We start from the raw sequence: 24,894 nt of genomic DNA, 5'->3' as shown, positions 1-24,894 counted from the left end.
AAAAGCCACACATAAGGCTTGTAAAAGCCACACATAAAAGCCACATTTTTAAAAAAAATTTAAAAAACTATGCAAGGGGTGTTAAAAAAAAATGTTGCTTTCATTTTTTTGAAAACCCACGTTGCATAAAACACCCAATCTACGTTTAAAAAAAACGTAAGGTTCTTTAGAAAAAAACCGAAAAGTAATGCAGTGCTCAAAAAAACGCTACGCATTCCGGCTGTTCCGTCACCCATCGACCGCAGGGAAGGTCGCCGCCTTCACGTGCATCGATAAAAAACTGTCACCCGACAACTGACCACTCGCCGGTAGGCTTTCGCCACTCCACAGGCTTGGCTGCGCCAACCTTTCCTAACGCACAGTTTACAAGTTCTCTTTCCCTCTCTTTCTCTTGCTGCTTCACACAACCAAAAAAACTCTCTATGCACAAACTGTCCAAGTCGACCCTTTTCATGTACACCACCCAACTCGGGGTCTAGCGATGCAAATAAAAATGATACTCTGAATTCTGGAAAAAAGAAACAGCAGTATACATGAAAAATAGCAGTCATCTCGAACTCATACCTCTTTCTTTGACCTCTTTTTCTCTACCTACCTACTTGCACGCTCTTCGAGGCATGCTCTGATACCGCTGGCAAATCCCCACGGATCTCCTCGTAGAGCGCTCTTGAAACACGACTCGTAACCTCCAAAACAAAGCCAAACAACGTGAATGTCACGTGCACACCATTCAGGTGTACAGTGACATGGCATCATTCTATGGCATCATTAGCATCATCAGGTTTATCAGGTATTTTACAGGCATTTAAGGCATTTTTCAGGCATTTTTGGGGCAGCCGACTAGCATTATATACCATTTATGGTATTTGTGAGCATTCCAAGTACTGGCCGACTGCAGCTAAGCTGGCCGACCAGCCCTCTCACCCACATATATATAGGCGCCTCTCCATTCAGCCATCCAAGCGCATCCTCATCTGGATCATCAGCGTTTCAGGCTCATCATCAGCAGCAGTCACAGCTAACGCATCATCATCAGCAGCAGTTACAGCTAACGCATCATCATCAGCACCATAATCAGCAAACGCATCATCCTTAGCATCATCATCAGCAAACGCATTCAGTTCAGCCCATCAGTTTGCGTTTCATCATCAGGTCAGCATTCAGCATCTGTTCCAAAGCCTCCCTTCAGCGTTTCCTTCCCAGGAGACAAGGGAAAGATAGTGGACAGCAGTTCATTCAGTTTATTCAGCATATTCAGCATATAGCAGCATATTCAGCAGTACAGATCCATTTGGATCTCATTGTAACATCATTCATTCATATAATATAGCTGCATTGCATTGACACATATCTGTCTATCTCTTAAACATCATTAAGTGCAGATTAGTTAGACTAAGGTTGTGATTACTACGGTCTTAACCTCTCACATGTCACATTGGTATCAGAGCGTTACAGGGTAACTAGCCTTAGAGCATGTTCATTCCATCAGTCATTCAGTCAGTCATCATTGTTATCGCTTCCGCACAGTTAAACCCAGTTCTCAAAATTTTGCAAGCCACCCTTAGGGATTTTCCATTAGGTCTGCATCAGTAACCCATCCATCTGCATTCTTGCACAGCATATAGGGTTGCACATGGCTTGCATAACAGACATCTTAGCAGTCATCTTAGCAGTCAGTCTTGCATACATGTTGCCCATGAACTCTCAGGGAAGAATGACATCCATCATCAAAGGAGGACATAAGTTTTGGACTTCAACTGGCAGCAGCAGGGGGTTTCTCTTCCACAGAAGACGGAAGTTTGCTCCAACATCGCCTCAGGAGGTTCAGAGCTTCAGGTACGACGGAGATGGTAGGTGAAAGGTTTCCAGGGACAGGTTAGGGGTGACTCAGGTATTTGCCATTCAGTTCCCGCAGTACATAGAGTCTTGGCTCAAAGGATTTCACTCCTGCAGACGGCCTCAGTCCCGGCAGCAGAAGACAGAAGGGGGCAGTGGTTTGGAGGAGAAGGATCACAGAAGAGTCGAAGGTTGCCAGGTATCCACCCAGCAACAGTTTAGCAGCGGGGAATGTCACGTGCACACCATTCAGGTGTACAGTGACATGGCATCATTCTATGGCATCATTAGCATCATCAGGTTTATCAGGTATTTTACAGGCATTTAAGACATTTTTCAGGCATTTTTGGGGCAGCCGACTAGCATTATATACCATTTATGGTATTTATGAGCATTCCAAGTACTGGCCGACTGCAGCTAAGCTGGCCGACCAGCCCTCTCACCCACATATATATAGGCGCCTCTCCATTCAGCCATCCAAGCGCATCCTCATCTGGATCATCAGCGTTTCAGGCTCATCATCAGCAGCAGTCACAGCTAACGCATCATCATCAGCAGCAGTTACAGCTTTGTCCCATGTCGCCATGGAGCTACCCTCGCGGGCCTCGAGACTGCTGCCGGCCTTAGCTGCATGAAGCAGGTGCATGTTTGCACTAGATCTAGGCTCTTGACCGTAGAGCTCTTGCAAAGACTTGCGAAACTCTATGACCAACTGACTAACCTTGGCCACCCTTTTATGGGCTCTTTGGCCGGTCACCGGGCATCCACACTTGGGCGCCCGCCCGTCCACACTTGGGTGCATGCCCTTCAATCTATCCCTAGCCCAGCTCGCCAATCAGCCTGCGTAGCTCCAAGCTTGCCCAAGCCTCGAAGCTAGTCTTGTGTGTGTGTTGCACACGGTAGATACATGCTGTGCACATGACATGGAGGTTGCATGTGGTTGCATAGAGCATTCAAAACCTGGGATTTCCCGCAAGACATACATGGTGAGATCTCATTTTTTGCACAAGGATGCCCCAAAATTTTGAAAGTGGACTACCCACAATTAAAGGATACAATTGGTTCTCCCGGTACTGATAGGAGACATGGACATCAGGAGGGTTATGAGGATATGAGGATGAGTCTTTTTTTATGCCTTGATATTCACTGTGATGAGAATAGTCTCACAGATGCAACATAATATGGCAGTACAAGCTGTATGCATGAGCTAGCCTGCTACATTATGACATGTTTCCAGCTGTGATTAGGGCAGATCTTGTGGAGGAATTTACAGATAGAGAGATCGGTTGTTTTGAGGTTTGCATGCTAAGCCCTCAAAAGGTTGTCCCATTGGCACCATATGTAATGCTGAGATTCAGAGAGCAGGCTCTTTTTCTGCTGGATCTTAGAATCGAGCCTGAAAACTATGACATTCTCTGAAATTATTGTTTGATTACTTGATTGGTAGTAAACTTGAATGTATGGTAACGCCTTCATGTATATGATATCTTGTATATGGCTCTAAGACACTAGATTGAGCTATATGTATCTTATTGGTTTTTGGTTTCAAAATAATGCAGAAAAGGTTTGCATACCGCACATATGGTTACAGTGGTTTTGGAAGAAGTCTCTGATAGCTTGATGTGCAGGCTCCACGATGCTCATAAAAACTTACAATTCTGGAAGGCCCGTGCTGAGGTAGGATGCTTCTATGTTCTCTTCCAATGAAGATAGTTCTTTTATGCTTTTACGAGAATATGGTCAGCTTTCCTACACTTTTGTTTTTGTGGATATAGGTGAAAGTCCCAAAGAATGTAGTGGGTGTGAAATTTGGTCCACAAATAAGATAAATTAAGTAAATTTGGTTGAGTCCACCCTTCACCTCGGGAGAACTGATAGAAATTCAGGTCGATGCTTTATCTATCAAGATTTGTCTACTAAGGTGACAAATCCTTACACATGAACCTGCATGTGCTGATGACACGAGTGGGCATGTCATAGCACATAGTCTATGCTTTGCATGATGGAGTTTACGATTTCAAGCTGTGTGAGTATATATTTATATATTTTATATACATTGTGTGTGTGTGTGTGTGTGTGTGTGAGGACACAAATAGATTCACAATTATGAAATTTTAGAGGTCCATGCTTATCCTATGAAAGTCTAAATGATAATTGATCATGGATGACAGGGAGCTGATATGCACAAAGTCAAGTTCATGGTTTTAGAGAGAGGTCCACTTGCATTTATTCAAGGAGTTGCAAAACTAGTGCGGGACTGCATATGGGAGTGCTCTCCAACACATGGATTGGTGGTCACTGCTGCTTCTCAAATTTCCAAGCGGACGATTCTACTGTCTACTTTGCAGTGCCGCCTTGCTCTAGTTCTTGGTGAGGTGAGTTAAAGGTTTTGTGACACCATTGAGCATACTATATGTATGCTTTGATGATTATTGACAATGAGGGGTTGAGGTTGATGTTTTTTTTTTTCCTTCTTGAACAGAAAGGCTTTTTTTGTGATGAGGATTTTGTTTTTGGGTGCAACTTTTAGGTTTTCGTGTGATGAGGATTTTCTTTTTGGGTGCAACTTTTGAGGCAATTTGTAATGAGAAGCGTCATCTGTTTCAAGAAACTGTAGCTATATACATAAGAGATGCCACAATACTAAAGGTTAGGTCAAACGGTAAACTAGGAATTTTGTTCATTTAAACCCACTTTGTGGCCACTTTAATGTGTGGGCACTTAATGGAGGTTCCCACCATTAATCTTGGTGGGCTATGCCACATGGCATAAGAGGGTTGGACCCCCCTCTTCACCAACCTTTTCCGTGACTCATTCCTACTCCTCCTCACGTATCCAAGCATCTCTCCCTCTCTTGGGTTTTATTCTTGCTATGCAAGTTGGCTCACAAAAAAGGTTGAGGAGAAAAAGCTGCTGACTGCTCGATACTGCCGTAGAGACCTGTGTCCTGTTGTCATATCTGGCTGTACTTGGCAGCACCATCTGCTGTACCCGTACTGCACCTATTGCTGTACCATTGCATGAGCTCAGTAAGAAGAAGGCAGTCTTCAAACGGACTGTTGATGAGAAAGAGACTTTCTTTCGCCTCAAGGATGCCATTATGAGTGGGCGAGTATTAGTCATTCTAGACTTGCAGAGACATTTCTGTGTTGAGTGTGATGCATCAGGAAGTTGCATTGAAGTTGTTCTATATCAAGAGGCACATGTTGTAGCTTATAAAAGCTGTCGTTTGCATGATGCAGAGCTTTCTTTGGGCATCTATGAGGAGGAGTTATTGGTTGTAATTCATGCCTTGACTGTATGGAAACACTACCTTCTTGGGCTTGATTTTATGGTCAAGCAGATCATCAAGCTTGAGGTACTTTTTGACGCAAATAAAGCTTTCAGAGAAGCATATGGGGATGGCAAACTTCTTGTCTATGATTCATTTTCTGGTTATGCACACTCCATGAAAGAAGGACAGATGATGCTGTTGCGGGAGATCGACATGAACCCAAATAAATGATTGCAACAATATAAAATACTAAGCATAAATAAAATAAACAATTGCTCAAGATACAAGATTGGGTCCAATTTGCCTCCAATTTGTTCCCACGCTTTCTCTTGGTGTACTTGAATCTAAAACCATATAGATATATACATATCTTGAAAAATCAAATATGCGCAAGGGAGCTTTCACATGTCTTAAATAATATATACATTGCTAATAAACATGGATGGCACCCAAAATGAATTAATGGTGCGTGTTGTCACAAAATCAAATATTATTTGTCGACACTGAAAATCAATCATCTCAAAATATTCCTGACCACCACCAGCTCATCTCCATTATTCAATCCAATGATTTGTACTTACATCAACTAAGCCAATCAATTAATAAATTAATTGATTAAAAATATAAACAACCATACGAAATTTCATATCATCAAGACGATGCAACTAATACTCTCACGCATGTATGGACTCATCGGCGTACGCGTAAAGTAAGATACAATCGCTCGGATTTAGAAAGATATCCCAATCTAAATCTATCTAGGAGAATTCGTAAAAGTGGGAAATGTGGGAATATATATTCTATGGATTAACTCCAATCCATAAATAACAAAAAACGTAGGATTATATATTTCATGAATTTACTTCCCAGCGTAGATGCATTGTCGAGAAAGCCATATGTGGTTGTAGTGTCAACGGCCTCACATGGAGACTTATATGCCATTCGTGAAATGTATCATACAGATGCTGATTTTGGCCATTTATGGACTGATTTGATGGCTGGTCGTATACATGCCTCGTATGTGATCAAAGATGTCTATCTCATGAAAAATACTTGCGTATGTCTTGTGTCAAACATGAGGCAAAAGATTATTGATGAATGCCATGCTCCTCCGTATGCAGGACATAGAGAGATCATATCTACTATACGCATGATTGAGCACTACTCTATTTCTTTTGGCCAAGTATGCGTAAGGATATTGAGGCATTTGTACGAGCACTATTCTATTTCTTTTTGGCCAAGTATGCGTAAGAATATCGAGACATTTGTACGAGCATGTATGACACGTCAAAAGGTCAAGTTTGATAGGCGAAAGGCTCCAGGTTTGCTTCAGCCGTTGCCTATTCCTTGTAGCCATGTGAAAGTATTGCAATGGACTTTATCATGGATTTCTCTCGTACTCAGTAAGACAATGATGCTATTTGGACCATTGTGCACACTTTTTGCCGGTTAGAAAGACCATTAAGCTTGAACATATGGTCAAGATATTTGTGGGACAAGTTGTCCATTGTGGGAGATAGAGATGCTAGGACTATGAGCCTCTTTTGGAGAGCTTTGTTTGACAATATGTGCACTAAGTTGGACTTTTCGTTGGCTTATCACCCCAAGGCAGATGGCCAAAGTGAGGCTGTAAATTCAATTGTGTTGGATCTTCTCAAATGCTATGTTGAAGATAAGAAAACAACTTGGGAGAAATATCTATTGTTGGTATAGAGTTTGCGTACAACACAAGTGCATGCCTCCATGAGAAAGGCCCTGTTTGAGATTGTATATTGCAAAGTGATATTGCCACCCATTGTACACACCAAGGATAAGATCTTTGTAGTAGATGAGTATGTTAGAGATCCATTGCTCATTCACAAGATAGGCATAAGAGAGATGCTGACAAGCATAGAAGAGAGGTGGACATCAAAGAGAATGATTGGGTTTTGTTGAAATTTGAGAAAGCAAGACTCCATAAGAGGTCGGGCAAGGAGGGACCATGTCCTAAGCTCTCTACCAAGTATTATGGACCTTTTAAGGTGATCAAGCAGATTGATGAGGTTGCTTTTCCTCTTGCATTGCCTGATCGTTGGAGGATTCACAATGCCTTTCATGTGAGTCTATTGCGGAAGTATGTGGGGCCGAAGCCAGAAGAGCATGTCACAGAAGTGCCACTAGGGGTTGATGAGCTAGAGGAAGTTCTTCAAATTGAGCAGATTGTGTTTCACAAGGAGAGAGAGCTACCTGGTGGTAAGCTTGGTGGTAAGCTTTCCAAGTGATACCTTGTGAAGTTCAAGAACTTCTTGCCTATCGACGCGAAATGGGTTGATGAAGATTCTTCAGAGATTACCCACAACTAATTCAGGCATATCGGAGGCTTTTCAATTGAGAACAGTTGTTTAGAAGCGCCGTGGGGCGTCGGGGGGAGGGGTTGGTTCGGGGTCTCCATTCGGCTGCCCAAGTGGCTCTCCCCTATTTCATGCTGAGGTATAGGAGGCCATGGAGCATCGTGTTGGCTGTACTGAGGTCAGAACTCGTGTCACCTACGGGAGGCTACCTTGTGTCACCTGTTGTGTGGCCAGGACGTGGAACCCACTGTTAGGGATCCTAGCTTTAGGCTTCCCATTGAGCCATTTCCGTGCTTGGGAAGACTTGCTATCTTTAGGTTCGAGGAACAGGAGATATATCCATTGCATAATGTATGTGGACGCATCTCTGCTTGCCTGAAATTGATTTCGCATGACTTGTTTTCGTGTGACTGCCAGCTATGATGTGTCCTGTTCACTGGAGGGGACGCCGACCCATGAACCGTGCGAATGCTCTATGTTGTGGCATGTGAACAGGTGCTAAGTATCTTGTTTAACCCAACACTATCTGCCCTGTGCATGCTGTCTGCCTTGCGTGCTAGTCAACTCGGTAGCCTGCCACTGTGCTTTTTTCTGCCAGGCTTTTCACATTTTTAGGGCTGTGCCATTCTTGTCAAGACCTTCTTATGTACATTTTCTTCTTTTTGTTATCCCCTTAATATTAATCTGGAATTTATGAGTTGGACAATTATGGTCTTCTATAGATATAGAAAGATCTTAGATAGGATCCCTCCAGAGGAAAAAAGGATCTTAGAAGGATCATTAAGTTAAACTTGACACAAGTGCACCTGGGCTTGTGTGTGTATTATCATCTAGGGAATGGTTATATGCCATAACTGCGTTCCTTCTCTATAACCCATGAAATGATGCTTTGTAAGTTTGTATTAAGTAATCTTCTGATAAAGTGTTGCATTTGCAGGTGTACAAAGAAGCAGATAGGTTTGGGGAGTTCGTACTAAAGGGCCAAATCATGGAAGCAGTTTCTGCAGCTTTGTTGTCGATACACAAAGCTATATTAACCCTAGAAGGGTCATATGATCTCAATCAGGTATATGGAAAAACAGGTTTTTGAAGTGATTATGCCCTTGTTACTCATTATAGAGCAATTATTTTCCGTGTTTTGTTGTTACTCTAGAAGCTCTGTTGTTATTGAAAAAATTGAGATACATGTAGCAAAACAGATACAATCCTTCTTTCTATTGAGACAGAGATAGCTTGATGGCTGGTGCATGCGCCCCGGGGTGCCGGGGGGGGGGGGGGGGGGGGGGGGTCGTCTTACTGGGGGCATGTAACCCCACTCCAGATGTGCAGGAAAGATGCCACCTGTTCCCTTGTGGCGCTGGTGCTGCCTTGGGAAGTTTCGGGGGCTCTAGATGTGCACGCAAGCTGTCCTCTGTCCAATTCATGCGTAAGGCTTTGCTAACGTTGAAAGGGGGGTGCTTCGAGGCCAAACCTGTTTTTATGGATGCCAGTACCTGTATTTCCTTGGAACACTTTCATCGCCCATGGAGTGTAAATAAGGTCAGTCCGGGTATAGCTCAGAGATGTTTGCTTCAGGATATCCCTCAGTTACAAATCATGATACACATCACCTCTGCTGAGGATTGACACCACGTGGGAGATTATTGCTAGTATCACAGCATGGCATATCTGGAAGACCAGATGCTCAGAGGCCTTCGAGGCTATTGATGTTTATGACACCCAATGTATTTGCAATATACGGAGTGACAACGTTCATAGTCTTATGGCCACCTTGGCTTTCCGTTGGGACTTGTGCCTGTGTGTATATGCTCCGAAACACCTAGAGGATTGGCTTTCCATTGGGACTTGTCCGTGTGTGTATATGCTCGGAAGCGCTTGGAGAATTGGCTTTCCGCTAGGTCTGGTATCTTGTGTACTTGCCTGGAAATGTCTCTTGGGTAAAGTCTCATGAATGGGGATTGTCCGTACCAATGTTGCGTTGCATAGCATCTTTATGTGTTTGCTTGCAAATTGAATTTGCATGCTGTTTTCATGCTTGCATGACCAATGTGTAGTCCCGGGTAAGGGGACACCCGTTTGTGTTGAATTTGCAAGCTGTTCTCATGCTTGTGTGACCAATGTGTTGTTTCGGATAAGGGGACGCTTGCTTGTGAGCTGTGCGTGTGAAACTATCTGTTTACATGGTTATGTTGCATGTGGACTTCGGTCTAACAAATGCCTGATGCGGATTTTCAGGGAATTGATTGGCAAGTGTCTTCATCTTTTAGGATAATACACTGATTTTTTCAGCTACGAAAGTGCAGCACAACATTGACGCAAAAAAAAGTGATAAATTACTGCAAAGCAATGAGCTATATGTCAATGAGAAAAAATTAGAGTTTTATCTATATGAGATTCTTTACCTTGGATATGTAATTAATGTCGAAGGCATTCATTCGATTAGATCCTACAAAGGTGGCAGAAATCCTAAATTGGGAGATCTCGAAAATTGCTTATGACATTCACTCGTTTGTGGGCATTTGCCAAGCACATTCCACCCACAAGACTCAAAGGCAACGGATTTACATGACCCCTCATGGATTACAAGCTTTCGAAGACCTTAAGGTTGCATTTATTATGATCTAAAAAAAACATCACTATTGGAGCGGTCTTGCAACAGAATGGGCCAATCGCTTACATGTCCCGTAAGTTGATTTCTGCAAAAAAAAAACTACTCGGTCTATGACCGGAAACCGCGGCGATGCTACAGGCTCTAAAGCATTGGAAGCATTTCTTTCATGGGCACGACTTTGAGGTTCGCACAGATCACGAAGCTTTGCATTGGCTTCAAACAATGCCAAGCACGAATTGGAATGACTGTCAACACCACTCGAGCTAGATTTTCCAGCAGTTTGGTGGAATGATCGAGTACCTTCCATGCAAGGCCAACCCAATGACCGACGCCTTGAGCAGGAAAAGAACCGTGTCCCACATCCAACCCACGCCGATGGATCTCGCTGGAACAAGACTAGATGAGATAAACGTGGATTTCATGGAATTCGGTACTCAGTGGGACACATGGTTGACTTTTTTACAAAGGTCGCCTTTGTGTATTGAAATGATTTTAGACACTCTTCTCCACAATGCGGCATGAACTCGACTTTGGAGAAGTTAGAGCGGCAGTTTACTTGGCCCAGAATGAGGCAAGACGTGTTCACTTATGTGCAACACTCTTTAGTTTATCAAAAGACGAAAGTTCCCTACGGAAAGAAGATAGGGTTGTTCTATTCTCGAGGACCTTTTCAAAATATCTCTATGGGTTGTTTTGTGACGAACACTTCGAGTAAGTGTAACACACAGTGTTTCACAATTGTCGATTGTTTTAGTGAGTTTGTTATGCTTATTCCTTGCAAGGCTAACGTTACTGTTGAAGACGTTGCTAGATTGTTCATCGGGCATTGGTACCCTATAGGTGGCATACCTAGGACCATTATGTCAAATCGAGATGCCAAGTTTACCAATCGTTTCTAAAGCACATTATTTGATAACTTTGGTACTAAGTTAGACTTTTCTAGTGCATTTCACCCATAGACGGATGGCCAGACGAAGATTTACAATCGATTGGCGTTCGACGAACTCAAGTGTTATGTTCACCGCCAGCAAGGTAAGTGGAAACAGTTTTTGCCTCCTTTAGTTCAAGCCATGTTGAATGACTCTTTTTCTTCAACTATTGATAGGACTCCATGTGAGGCAACTTTTGGAAGGCCGTTCCAGTCTTTGTTGACCATGACGTCATCCTCAATGCCTGGAGCTAAGAAATTGATGAAGTCTTACCAAGAGATTTTTAAGTCTGTGAAAATCAGGTTGGCTAAAGCGCGGGAGGCCTATACTCACAGGTCAACAAGAACTAAAGAGATGTGGTTTTCTCAAAAGGAGACTGTATATATCTAGGGATCATGAAGCAAAAGTGCTTAGTGGGCCAGCATTCCCCAAAGTTATTCTTTCGAAGCTTCAGACCCTTTCCCATTCTAAAGAAGATCAACGAGGTTTCTACAAAGCAAAGCTACCTCCTAGTTGGACATTCCATGTCACTTGGTTGAAGTCTTATATAGCATCTCCTCTCTCCATTGTCCATGATGACTAGGAGGAACCATACATAGTGGACAAGCTGACGTTATGGTTCCGTAACAAATCCTCTTACATTGTTTCAAATACTACTCCGGCCAAAGAGAAAGACAGTTCCTCACGAAGTTTCAAGACCGAGGGACACATGAAGCGGTGTGGCTTGACAAGAACTTCTTCGAAGATTATCCGGCATTATTGACGGACTACTTGTGGAGGCTTTGCAACTTCCGTCGAGTTGAGCAGAAGGGGATGTCATGCGCATCCCACACTTGGATGCCACGTGGACATATCTCTATAGCATGTGCAAGACCTAGAGCGATAAGCCCTTGTGAGCTCTAGTCCGGGACAAGTCAACCGCCACTCTAAGTGTCCAAGGTCAGCTGTACAAGTGTCGTACATGGTTTTGGTCAGGTGTGCAAGTCCCGCACATGGAGCAGTGTCAGTCCGTACTGTAAGCCACCCTCTGGAATGATGTAGAGGTATATCGAGCTCTACCTGGGACACCAGTCGTAGGGTTAGAGGTCTTGTAGCATACCTATTCTGATATGTGGGCAGGAAGGCAAAAGGGGCAGCCCTGTGGGTCACTCTAAAAGACTTTAGGGGCCTTACCTAATAGGAGGGTAGCCCTTGTGAGCCACCCTAGGGGCCAAGGAGGCCCCGTGGCCACGCAAACCAGCCCATGGAAGGGTTGGGCAGCTAGTCGGCCAGGCCTAGAAGGCCTTGGCAGCAAGGCAGCCAGCCAAAGGGGCTATTGCCTCGGTTGGCCAGCCCATAGAGGCCTTGACAAGCAATCAGCCAGCTCTTATGGGGCCAGACCACATGCGGCCAGCAGCCAATGGGCAGGCAGCAACCTGAAGGCCCAGGTATGAAAGGCGCCTATTTAATGGTGCATAAAAACAGGTCGTGGAGCTGTAAGAACAGACCGACCCGCTCAGTAGTCCACCAACCAACATCTTTTGTGTCTACAAGTAAAGGCTTGGCAAATCTTTTCCATCTCATAATTCACAAAGTGCTGAAATGATCCAAGGACCAGGACAGCCAAAGGGAGAACCCAAGAAAGGTAAACTTGAAGGTTAAGAATCAGGTCATCTTCAGGCTGCACATTTATAGCCATGGAAGATTCCCAAGAAGTTAGTCGTTTTCATCATTCCATAAAGAAAATACACTACTCCTTGGTGGGGGCCCTTCAGAGGGTATTTGGGACCCAATCGGGTGTGCTTGTCTTTATTCTTCTTCTTCTTCTCCTCTCTCACTCTCTCTCTTTCTTTCTCATCTCCACTACATTGTGCAATTGTCAAGAACCAAGGTGTTGAATATTCCTTATCAAAGTATAATCATATTTGTAAGCATGACCATAAACTCGTAGTGGGCCTGTTCAATTCGGAATGTGGTTTTGAGAATGTCCCCGTCCACAATTCGTACCTGTTGGTACCCACTTTGTAGGTCAATCTTCTATAACACCTTAGCTTCATTCACCCTCTCTAATATGTAGTCGATCTGAGGCATTGGGAAATTGCTCTTGATCGTCAGCTTGTTGAGAGCCCGATAATCTACACAAAGTTGGGAGGATCCATCCTTCTTTTTAATGAAAAGGATCGGGGTTGCGAATGGAAACACACTAGAGCGAATGAAACCAAATTGCAACAGCTCGTGGAATTGATGGTTCAACTTCGTCTCCATGGCCTTGCTAAGGCGATATGGAAACTTGCTTGGGGGTTCGGAACCTGGGAGGAGTTCAATTTTGTGGTCCTCTGGTCTAGATGGGGGGAGCTTAGGAGGAAGGTTGTCCCCAAGAAAGATCTTCTGGAACCAATCATGCAGGGCCTTGTACTTCTTAGAAGCACTAGTAACAGTCTGGGTGGTCTGAACATAGATCACTGCACAATGTGCACCTTTCTGAATCTCTCGTTTAGCCTGGATATGGCCAATGACTAGAAAGCTAGGTATCCTTGGCTCACATTTCATGATCACGGGAGCCTTGGACATATTTTGGGTAATCCGGAACATGTGCTGCTCCTAGTCAACCTCTGTGGTAAACTTGTAAAACCACTAGATTCCCAAGATAATGTCTGCATCTACAAGAGAGGTAGGCATGAAATCTCGCACAAATTCTGTGCCGTGGATGACTAATTTAGCACGACGAGCTTCAAACTTGATGCTCGTTGTCATGCCTGTGCTATATCCTTCCACTTTCTTGTCTACCGTGGTCAACAGGAAACGAACTCGCCGAGCGGCTTGTTCCGTGACCGTTCTCTGTAGTGCCGCTGTCAAACAAGACGACTCCTCTCTAGTCACCTATGTAGCCAAATGTTTTGAGCAACTTATTTCACTGATACTCCTAGTCATGGTTACCCTTTTGCTTATCTTTGAGCTCTCGGTTGACAATGGCACCAGTGGGAGCTCGAGGACTAGCGGCAACTTGGGGGGTTGGTCTAGGAGACTGGCTCACCACATAAGCTGTTGAGGCTGGGGTGGTGATGTGTGCACGGGTCTTCTTAGGGCATGTCTTAGAAGTATGTCCTTTTGTATGTCAATAGAAGTATTGTCCTTATACTGTTTGCGCTCCTTGGGACTTAGCTTACTACCTATCTTGCCGGCCAGAGCCTTCTGGTTTGGAGTAAGGCGAGGTCCATTGTTCGAGTTCTTGGAGCCGGAGGCTCCCGGGGTAGACCTTGATTGGGTCTGGTTTTGGCCCTTGCCATTGGCAGTGGTTGCCTTGGCCACTCCGGGCTGGGAGGTCTTTGGTTTTCCATTGTTGTATTTCATCTCGGCACTTTGTGCAAGCGAAAGTTCTCGATTAAAAGTCTGTGGCTCAAACATACTCACATCCCACTAGATTTGTGTGTCTAAACCGTACAAGAATCGATCTCTCTTGTCCTCATTTGAATTTTGCAATTGTAAAGCTAGGTGAGTGACTTTATTTGCAAACTGGAGGATTGGTTGCATGTTCTGGCATAATCCTCGATACTCATCCTAGAGCCGCTCAAGATAGTGAGGCGGTAGGAACGGCTTCTTGAGACGCGTGACAAATTGGTCCCACTCATAGGCAAGAACTCCATAATTAGAATTTGCTTGGGCCCAATGTGTCCACCAAGAGATGGCTTTCCCTTCGATGTAGCAACTACCTAACACAACCTTTTCTATATCCGACTTCTTATAGGCAGGAAAATAGGCTTCAAACTGATGAATCCAAGAGTATAAAGTTATGGAGTCGAGTTACCGTTATACTTACTAAAATGCACCCTTTTGTGAAGGTGAGTCGAAGAAGTTGCTGGTACCGTCCTTTCATTTTGATAGTTGCAAGGTATCGCTTGTGCTCCACGTGTCATCATTGTTCTTCTTGTGCGGCAACGCGAGTTGCTGCTTGTGTTCGAAGCTTTACCTCTCGTACATGTAAATCATGTAACGCATGGGGATTGCTGTGTTAACTCCGCAAGGGAGATAGCTGAAGCAGGTATCTGGAAGGGGTCCGGTGGGAAGGGATCACCGTGATGATTGGTGGTTTTGGGGGGGTGGGGGGGGATGGGTGTTGAGGTATTCCGAAGAGGTATCCGTTTCTCCAAGGCTTGTATAGAAGCCGTGCATGCCCGAATGCGTTCCCCTTGTTGCGCTATGATGTGCATAAATTCCTGAAACATGGTGTTTGTATCACCACTGGTAAGCTGACTTCTTGATGTAAATGTTGTCGAAGAAACAATTTCTTCAGGGGTGTGGGAGTGGGCAAGTTTTTCCTAGAATTCGCCATAGTGGGACTGGTCAAGTTTTTCCCTGGCTGCAATAAAACCATCCATTGTGTGTGGGAGACGTTTTGGGTCACTTCCGGAGGCTATAAACCAACCGTCCTTTGAGGGACAACAGTCACACCGGAATGGGAGTGCAACCGGCGTCTCAAAACCAACTACACAAGCGTTTTTTTTTCTTGGCTGAATCTCTTCACCAAATGACAAAGCTTTAATACCATTGTAACTTGCGGAAGCTTACAGACAAGATTATACTTTGATAAGGAATATTCAGCACCTTGGTTCTTGATGATTGCACAATGTAGCGGAGATGAGAGAGAGAGAGAGAGAGAGAGAGAGAGAGAGAGAGAGAAGAGAAGAAGAATAAAGACAAGTGCACCCGATTGGGTCCCAAATACTTTGAAGGGCCCCCACCAAGGACTGGTGTAGTTGCTTTATTGAATGATGAAAACGACTCACTTCTTGGGAGTCTTCCGTGGCGGTAAATGTGCAGCCTGAAGATGACTTGATTCTTGACCTTCAAGTTCACCTTGCTTGGGTTCTCCCTTTGGCTGTCCTGGCCCTTGGATCACTTCAACACTTTGTGAATTATGAGATTGGAAAGACCTTTGCCAAGCCTTTGCTTGTATAGGCACAAAAGATGCTGGTCGGTGAACTACTGAGGGGGTCGGCCTGTTCCTACAGCTCCACGACCTGTTTTTATGCACCATAAATAGGGGCCTTTCATATGTGGGTCTTCAGGCTGCTGGCCGCCTGTTGTCTGGCCCCATAAGGGCTGGCCAACTGCTTGTCAAGGCCTCTATGGGCTGGACAACTGAGGCAATAGCCCCTTTGGCTGGCCACCTTGCTGCCCAGGCCTTCTAGGCCTGGCCGACTAGCTGCCCAGCCCTTCCATGGGCTGGCTTGCTTGGCCATGGGGCCCCCTTGGCCCCTAGGGTGGCCCACAAGGGCTACCCTTCTTGTAGGCAAGGCCCCTAAGGCCTTTTGGGGTGGCCCACAGGGCTGGCCCTTTTGCCTACATGCCCTCATACCAAAATAGGTATGCTACAAGACCTCTAATCTTACGACTGGTGTCCCAGGCAGAGCCCAACATACCTCTTCATCATTTGAAAGGGTGACTCACAGTACAGACTGGCACTGCTCCATGTGTGGGCACACCTGACCAAGACCATGTAGGGGACTTGTACACCCTGGATGCTTAGAGTGGAACGTAGGTTGACTCATCCGGACTAGGGCTCACAAGGGATCAATTACCACTCCAGGTCTTGCACTTGCTATACAGATATGTCCACGCGGCATCCAAGTGCGGGATGCACATGATATATTGATTAGCTTCGTGTTTAACCAAACATTCCACACCAACCGGTGGAATCACAGTCAATTCAGAAAATAGTGATAGACATTGCAGGAGGGGTGCTGATGGTCATGTAGCACCGTGCTTGTCGAACCTGCCAAGTGCTGACGCTGTTGATTAGCGCTGAGAAGGTATCTCGAGGCATAGGGGAGGGGGAGCTGTGGGTGTGTCTCGCCTTGATGATGCTGACCTTCCGGTGGAATGCGAACCCTGTGCTGTCCTCCTTATATCAAATTGTGGGGCCATCAGACTTCCTGAGACAGTGGATACTCAAGTGGTTTAGGTGAACAGATGCAGGATCCTTTGACAGACAGTGGCTCTGGGACTCTCGTGCTGCTTCACATCGCTGACAATTGACTGGTTTGACCACCGTGGCCATCGAGGCGGCTCCCATGGAAAGACCCCCTCCTTGAGAAAGGTCGTCCTGGAGGCCCAGGATCCTTAGAGGTATGTTGCGGCAGATAAAATTGCTATCCAGAGAGGTTAGAGTGCAGGGATCCCTTAGAGGTATGTTGCGTCAGATAAAATTGCCATCCAGAGAGGTTGGAGTAGGGGGATGGCAGAGGCAACGGTGAGGATTTGGTCTTGGCTATCTCTCACCCTCTCTGTGCGCTAATGTCTGTCACCAATTTGAGTATTTCCCATTCTCATTTGTGGATGGGCTTTGGAAGGCATGGGATCCCCAAGGGTCTTGTGCTTCAGTCCACTGGACGCACTGTATGAGCTTTGAGAAGGGGGGACTATCCACTGCAAGGGTTACGGGCAACCTAGCAGCGTTATGACAGTGCCCAGGACAAAAGGATGAATCTGCAAGGTTTTGTCTGTGCAGGAAACACTCTAGCCAGCTCCCAGTGATTCGGGGGAAGGACATACGTGTGAACAAAGGCTTCAAAAAGGGACATTTCATGGTGTTTGCATTATTCATAAAAGGGGGACATTTCTTTAAATGGCCACCCATGTTTAAAAAGATTTGGGTGCCTGGACTAGTTTTAAGCATTCACATGCTATGTGGGCACCTCCTTCATGGGTCAGACACATGGCAAAACTTGTTATGCATGACCAACCTTAGTCCCCGTTTATCATCACCACCACCTTCCCCTCACGAACAGTTTGTGCACCAGCCTGTATACACCTGTACTGTTGCCGGCTCCTGTCCAATAATTTGGATCAGCCATACGGCCCTAACCAGCTATACGCTGTTATGTACCTGCTGATCTGATGTATCTGCTCTACAAATGTTTTCGTACGATTGTGTATGCTTTCCAAACTGTGCTGCTGCCACCCATACATCCAGACCTGGTCGTATAGGTCACTGTACCTGCTCTTGCTGATGATGCTATTTGTACATCTGTACTGGCTGTACCTCCTTTGTACCGGATGGTGCTGCTGTTGCTGAAATCACTAATTGTACTTGTTGTGCTTGTTTTTGTACATGTGTTCGTGGTATCGGTTGTCTTGCTCTCTGACCGGTGGTCGTGCCTGTTTTCAGCTGTGATGCTGTGCCCACTGATGCACGAATGTGTGCCACAAGAGATTTCCCTCACCTTCTTGAAGCTTATGAAGAAGGTTTCGGGTTGAGGTCAACTGCTTAAAAAATGTGTGGTCTTCTGCTTCGGGGAGACAAGTGGCCTTGCTGCACTGTGGACAGGACAGCAACTGTGTTTGACGCCCTTGACTGATTGTGATGGAGTAGAGAATGGTCCCCGGGAGGACCATTCCAGCCGGTCAGGTGAAACGGCATAGCTGGGAACCTGTGGCTGGAATGGTCTGACTGGGGATCACTCCCGGGTCATGGTCCTCGGGAGGGCATGTCAGATTCCGGAATGCAGAACGTAAGGAAATCATGACATGTCAGCTTCTGGAATGGAGGAGATCCTTGCATGTCAGCTTCTGTAATGTCAGATTACCATGCAGGCATCACTGCCGATCGCCATTTGCCACATCAGCACACTGTAGGAGTCTTAGCAGGTTTGCAGGATTCTGTGCAGAATGCTTGTACTTGCACAGATGATTATTGTTTATTCTGTCAGTCACCTGACCATGACGGTGTGATACTGCCACCTGATGATAGGATCATTGCTTATGCATGAAATTAATACCAAGAGTGATGTCTGTTTCTTGTATTGTAAATGTGCATCCATCTGTCCATCCATGTATTGTATGCTCAACTGCCTGAACTTCTAAAACCGTGTAACCCAAACTGTAAGAAAGCACATGATAAGCGGTAATATTTGGTGGGTATTAACTGTTAAACCTTACTGCCTGTACCACTGGGAGAATCACATTCCCTGTACTATTTGGATCATAGTTGCATTCCGTACCCGTACTCATCCGATGTGTACCTTCAGTACTTTCCGTACCACTCTATACGTACCATACCTTGTACGAAAAAGGTCTTCGTACCAAATAAGAGGTTCAATGTACAACACTTATTTGGCCCATTTTTTAATTATTTTAGTCAGTGGTCATTGCTCAGTAGTTAATAGATTAGTTTTCATTTCAATAATACCATTGTCTTTCATGCTATTTTTGTATGGATATTCCTTATTTTATATACATATATATATGTATATGTATATATATGTGTGTGTGTGTGTGTGGAGTGCGTGTGAGAGTATATCTTGATACAGAGATCTACACCCACTATTGGGCATTGATGACGTTAGTGGGGATGTTGTAGCATCTAGTCCATACTATGCATAATGGAGTTGATAGTTATATAGTCTTGTGGGTTGACTACCATGAGTATATAACATGCACGTTCCTAAAAGGTGAATTTAGGCATGTTCCTGGATTTATCTAGGTATATAATTCAGCCGTATTAGCGGACATGCAGATTTCACATTGTGAAGTTTTCGTCCGAGTTGGGGCTAGTTGATATTGTGCTTATTCTTTCTATCTTTAGCGGTGCATTTGCCCTATCAACTACTTCTTTTTGGACCAATTCTTTCTATTTTCTACTTCCCTTAGTGCTAGGCTTCATTATGGTTGAGTCTTATATACGTATATACGTATATACGTATATATATAAAATAAAAAAGTGAACGTACTTAAAATACTTATCTTGATGCGTACTTTACGTACACGTACCATACCGCACCGTACCTAAAGTACTCAACCTCTATGATTTGGATCAATAAAGGTATCAATACCTTGTTAACATAACAGTAACCTATGGATTGAACATGAAAATCATAAATTGTATTCATGTTGCTATCATGTAAATCGTGGTACCTCTTTCTGTTTAATCTGTCAATCATGTCTTGGTCTTTGTTGCAGAGCAATTACAATGGCAAAAAGGATGAAGGGGTGACCAAAATGGTTCTTGATGTTACATTGCAATTTAAACATTTACCAGAGGAGCTGTTAGAGAAGAAAGTCTGGACAGATACAGAGGTTGACGTTTGTGCTGATCTTATACGTGAAAACATGGTGCAGCTAGACAAGTGTTTAAACACACTCGTAAGAAATCTCTTGGCCTTCTATGTATTTGTTATTTGTTTGAAACTTATGACTTGGGTCTGGAGTTATTTTGTCATATTTGGAAACCAACTGTTAAATCCATAGTTGTAAACTATGGGTAATTATTCGTCGAGCTCATTTCCACGTCCATGCATGAGCCCGTGCATATACACGTGTGCACGATGGAAGAAAGATTCACTAGGAGTACAAAGATGGCAATAGACTCACTAAGAATGCATCCATGCATGCATACATACATACATTATGTTCTGATATGTTCACAAAAGTGTATATTGCCCTAGGGCGAGTAGAGTCCAGCAGTAAGGGTGGAGGGTCTTGTTGAAGGAACCCAAGTTCGATACCCTCCTGGACTACTCTCGTGAGGTGACCCTTGTTAATTGTAAAATGTAGAAAACCATACATCTTCCACAAAAAAAATGATTATTAACTCTTTTGTGCGTGCACGCTATGGGGGCGGGGGGGGGGGGGGGGGGGTTGCATAATCTTGATTGTGGGTTTAGATGCAAAATTATCGAAAGCCAAGAAGGGCAACACGACTCTGGCTACGCTACACCGGGGGTGCAGTGGGTCTTGCTTTGGTGTCAGGTTGGCTTATTCAGCATAGCCCATTGATGGGTAGCCGGGACATTGAGACCTGGCTGAAGCAGGGTGGTGAAGCAGTAGTGGCATTCTCTAAAGAGCACGTTGAACAACCGGTATGATAATCAAATGTAGCAGTTTGATTAACATTTTTTAAAGCTATGTTTTAATATTAAGCAATTTTTAATCTTTTTTTTTGACATTTTGATGTTTTTTTTGAAGGTCAGTTAATGTCCATAAGAGATGATTTATTTGAGACATTTAGGAGGCGGCATCATGGAGCTGCAGAGCTAGGAGATGTGCAACTGACAGCAGATTCACTTCACAGGTTTCAGTTCAAAATTTTTATCCAATTGTTTGCATTACTGAAGAATGTTAATGTATTTATATATTATAAAAGATAAAACCAACATACAAAGTAACATCTGAGACCATTTGGATACCACAAACAGCCCATATCATGGGTTCTATCATGATTCAAACAACAAAGAAAAGGACTTCACGTTCTTCTTCTTAACTTTGATTTCAGTCGCATAAAAAAGTTGAGATCTTACTTATTTGTTGTTAGCAAAAAAACCTCTTCAAGCATCACTGTCCCGTTGTCAAAGGGAAGAGACTTCACACCACCTTTGTCCACGAGCTTGGCCGGAATCCTGAGCTTTTTCATCACTGGAACTCTCCACCTTAGACTCCTCACTAGAGTCTTCACCGGTGGGGGGCAACAAATAATCTTCAAATATCTCTTTTAATTGTACATTAAAAAAATTCCAGGGGAAAATTTGTTTGACAAAAGCTACCCCCAACACCCCCCCCCCCCCCCCCCCAAAAAAAAAAAAAAGAAACAATTTGGTATTTAAAGGGTCTGATTGAAGAAGCTCTTTCACCACAGGATGTTGAAGGCGTTTACAGAACAGTTGAAAGGACAGGACGTCTCTGATAGTGCGACAGAGCAAGAAATGATGGAAATTGTAATGAACAGGTACTAGTAACTGAATTAATAGATAAGTACTGATAGCTAAAAATTAAAATATGAAATGAATATGAATATAAACATATATAATTATATAAATGTATAAATATAGTCTGCTAACCTGTGATTTTACTTCCATAGAGGACAGTTAAAAAATACAACTGAGTTTTTCTCTATACAGGACTTGGTCCTCATGAAGGCTTCATTTTGAAAACATGTAAGCAAGTTTAGTTAGGGGTTTAATGAAGTTTGGTTACTATAGGTGCTCTTTTTTTCCAGATATGAGAAAGAGATAACACATCCATTGCAGAATCTGTTGGGTGGGGAACTTTTTCGGGCCATGCTTATACAGGTTAATACTCTGTACTCATAGCATATTGCTTGGCTAGCTTGAGCAGTAGTCCTGTGTAGGTTTTAGAGTTCTTGAATTGAAAAATGTGTCTTGGATTTTACAGGTTCAGAAACTAAAGCTTGATATTGAGACGTAAGTTCATCTTTTTATGATTGCAAAAAGTTTTCTTCAGGTTTTAAACAGTGCTAGGAGGCAGTGAAGATTAGGACCAGAAGGAGTGCGGTTGAGAATTTCTTTCCCCTCTGCCCTTGCTGGGGCGGAAGTCTTAGAAACCACAAGAATTTGCTCCATTGAGCTGAGAATTGCACACTAAACCTGATTGAATATTTTGCTGCAAATTTGGCTGGTCATTTGATGCTGCTCTGGGCCTGAAAATGTACTAATGTACTGTCCAGTGTGTCATGTCACTGAATGATTATACTGCTTTCTGTTTGCAAGGTGAAGGAACAAGCTTTAAAAAAAAGGAGACAATCCGTGATGCTAAATGATGAACCTGAACTTGGTAGAAAGCTAGTTTCAGGACATGTTGAGACATCAATAGGAAGCAAGAAAAAAACTTAATCTTAGCATTCCATTTTTTCTTCTGGTATTGAACTCTCTTGATTATTTCAAACAGGCTGCTACGAGCACAGGGTTGAGTGTACTTCCACTTAAAAGTCTGTAGTGTGCACATTCTAAGCCATTTCATTTGTTGCACAGGGCCATGTTGGAGTTGAACCAAATCCTTCGTGCAAATGAGATCAACTTTGCAATCCTGGCAGCTTTGCCTGCTTTTCTCTTTGCAGTGATCCTTGTTTGGCTTTTGCGAGCATCTTTATTGCAGGTATAGATCTTGCCTGGTGGTATTGAAACATAAAACAAATAAAACAAGAGCCTATCTCTGTCAACCATAAAGGACATATGATCTTTGGCACAGCTTCCAGGCCCATCCGGAACTGTCCGGGCACCCTTTATGATCTATCTTGGTTTGCGTCCTTTTATCTGCATTTCAACTAGGGTGTTAAATGGTGACAGAGTAAAGGGGCAGAGGGCAGAGGCAGAGCTTCCCGTTTGTGCAGGAGAATGCTACTTGCAGAGGTTGAAAGGACGATCATGGCATACCAAATATTGAGAGATGAGGGGAAGGTAAGTCATCAGAAGATGGTTGTACGAATTTATCCTAAAATTGGCAAGATTGCCTGCAGCCTGTTCCCCCGAAGGCTCTATTGCAACAGGCAGGATTTGGTGGCTTACAAGTGCATAGTCAGTCTTAACACCAAGCTTGCTTCTTTATCGTTGATACAGGAGGGAGAGATGCCATGGCACTATGGCATGACCATATACCTTCTGGATCAGTTCTATAAAGCAGTGGAAAGGCATGCGGTTGCTTCTGGCGAATGGTGGAGGTATACTGTAAAAAAATGCATTGGCTGTTTTTTTTTCCTAGTTCAAATCTCCAAAATGTTGGTTTCAGTAATTTTGAAAGATTCATCAAGCAGATTTGTTTCTGTATTTTACTACCGGCTCATTATTTAAGGGACTTTTTGTGGCAGCTTGCGTGGAGACATCCTTGACCTTGCAAAACCAAAAACTGGTCTGAACCATAAGCTTGCCATCACTGCTCGGATTGAGCGTATCTATGAATGCATCATCCCAGCAAAACCATTGTAGCTTCAATAACCTGCCTAGGCTTCACTTTTTGCAAACATCTTGATTAGGGATTCTTTGAGTGGGCCATTTCTCAAAACATCCGTAAGTAATCTGCATTTTTGGCTTTGATTTCTCCTTGTGAAGGAGAATCATTCAGTTTTGTAGGCCATTTACTGGTGCCTTGCACGCGCTCTCTCTCTCTCTCTCTCATGCATGCTTGGACCCACTGGAGCACATGTGAAGCTCTATAGACGATATAAATGGTACCTTGATCTCAAGGTGCCATAGGCACATGGATATATAAGGATCCAAAATTCCACAAACATTCCTCTTGGCAACTTTGTTAGTAGATGCAAATTTTATGAAGTGTCTTATCAGAAAAAGAGTTTCAAAATTTGTGATGTCTCCAACAACATAACAATTTCTGATTTGTTGTATAAAAGGGAAAAAGATATCAATGTCATATGTTTTTGTGTTTGAAGCATTTACGAGGCTTTAGTTCAGAAAAGATATTGTACCAAGGTTTTCAAGGAAATCGATGAAATTTAAATTGCACACGCAAGTGTCATTTGATGGAAGCATCACTTTTTCCTAGTTTACAGCTCTAGCTAAGTTTTGACTCCAAAATTGGATTTTTTTGCACTCGTATGTTTGAATGTAGGAATAAAGTTGCCACTCAGAGTCATATGTTCGAAATAGGTAAGTCTCTCGTGTTGCATTGAGTCGCAACATCAGCTCCAACATCAAACGGACTTGAAAACATGCTAGCCTTTAATGTTGTGCAAACACTATCATTCCATGTGAAGCAATTTTTGAGTTCATAACGGAACCAATCAATGCATTTTCCAAGCTAGGATCTAGTTTTATGATTTTACCGTCTGTTGAGATGTAAAGTTGCTACTTTTGCTTTTCTAACCTGTTTAGATACAACAATTTCCTTCACCACCAAAACAACTTATATTTAATTCTAATGCAGTATCCTTTGTTGGATTCAATAAAAACCATGCTACTTGTTGCATTTGTAAAATTTTGTTTGCCAGATAGTCTCTCTTAGGTGAAATTGTGATATTTTATATGTTCACTATTTTTAGGAGGTTTTTTGAAGAATCGTAATGCTTTACCCATACCTTTTCAAAATCTAATGTGGTTTGTATTGTGTAGAGCGTTAACCACTTCGTAGGTTAACATGGTTTTACATACCTATGGTGAGATGCATTTTCATCTTACGTGCTTGAATGGGAAT

General features: G+C 43.5%; 1 protein-coding gene across 3 annotated transcripts in view; it reads left to right on the top strand.

The window, feature by feature from the left end:
* Positions 1-24,045, top strand: part of DGS1 (dgd1 suppressor 1) — a 69,589-nt gene extending 45,544 nt beyond the window's left edge. The window contains exons 2-14 of one of the 3 annotated variants that reach the window (XM_086812231.1): positions 3,396-3,513; positions 4,008-4,211; positions 8,378-8,506; positions 19,918-20,100; positions 20,622-20,816; positions 20,928-21,028; positions 21,590-21,679; positions 21,950-22,022; positions 22,126-22,154; positions 22,722-22,845; positions 23,037-23,147; positions 23,307-23,407; positions 23,555-24,045. In XM_086812231.1, coding sequence (XP_086668357.1) covers positions 3,396-3,513; positions 4,008-4,211; positions 8,378-8,506; positions 19,918-20,100; positions 20,622-20,816; positions 20,928-21,028; positions 21,590-21,679; positions 21,950-22,022; positions 22,126-22,154; positions 22,722-22,845; positions 23,037-23,147; positions 23,307-23,407; positions 23,555-23,672 — 1,576 coding nt within the window. In that variant the 3' untranslated portion in view covers positions 23,673-24,045. Of the gene's footprint in view, positions 1-3,395; positions 3,514-3,723; positions 3,863-4,007; positions 4,212-5,078; positions 5,195-8,377; positions 8,507-19,917; positions 20,101-20,621; positions 20,817-20,927; positions 21,029-21,589; positions 21,680-21,949; positions 22,023-22,125; positions 22,155-22,721; positions 22,846-23,036; positions 23,148-23,306; positions 23,408-23,554 lie in introns of those variants that run through there. The other 2 variants (XM_086812232.1, XM_086812233.1) reach the window with 2 other exon arrangements.
* The last annotated feature ends 849 nt before the right edge of the window (positions 24,046-24,894 follow it).

Source organism: Cibotium barometz, chromosome 18, assembly GCF_041138505.1.
Source record: "Cibotium barometz isolate CiBa-2024 chromosome 18, ASM4113850v1, whole genome shotgun sequence".
NCBI lineage: Eukaryota > Viridiplantae > Streptophyta > Polypodiopsida > Cyatheales > Cibotiaceae > Cibotium > Cibotium barometz.
Note: the sequence above shows the minus strand (reverse complement) of the source record. Positions and strands in the feature narration are given on the sequence as shown.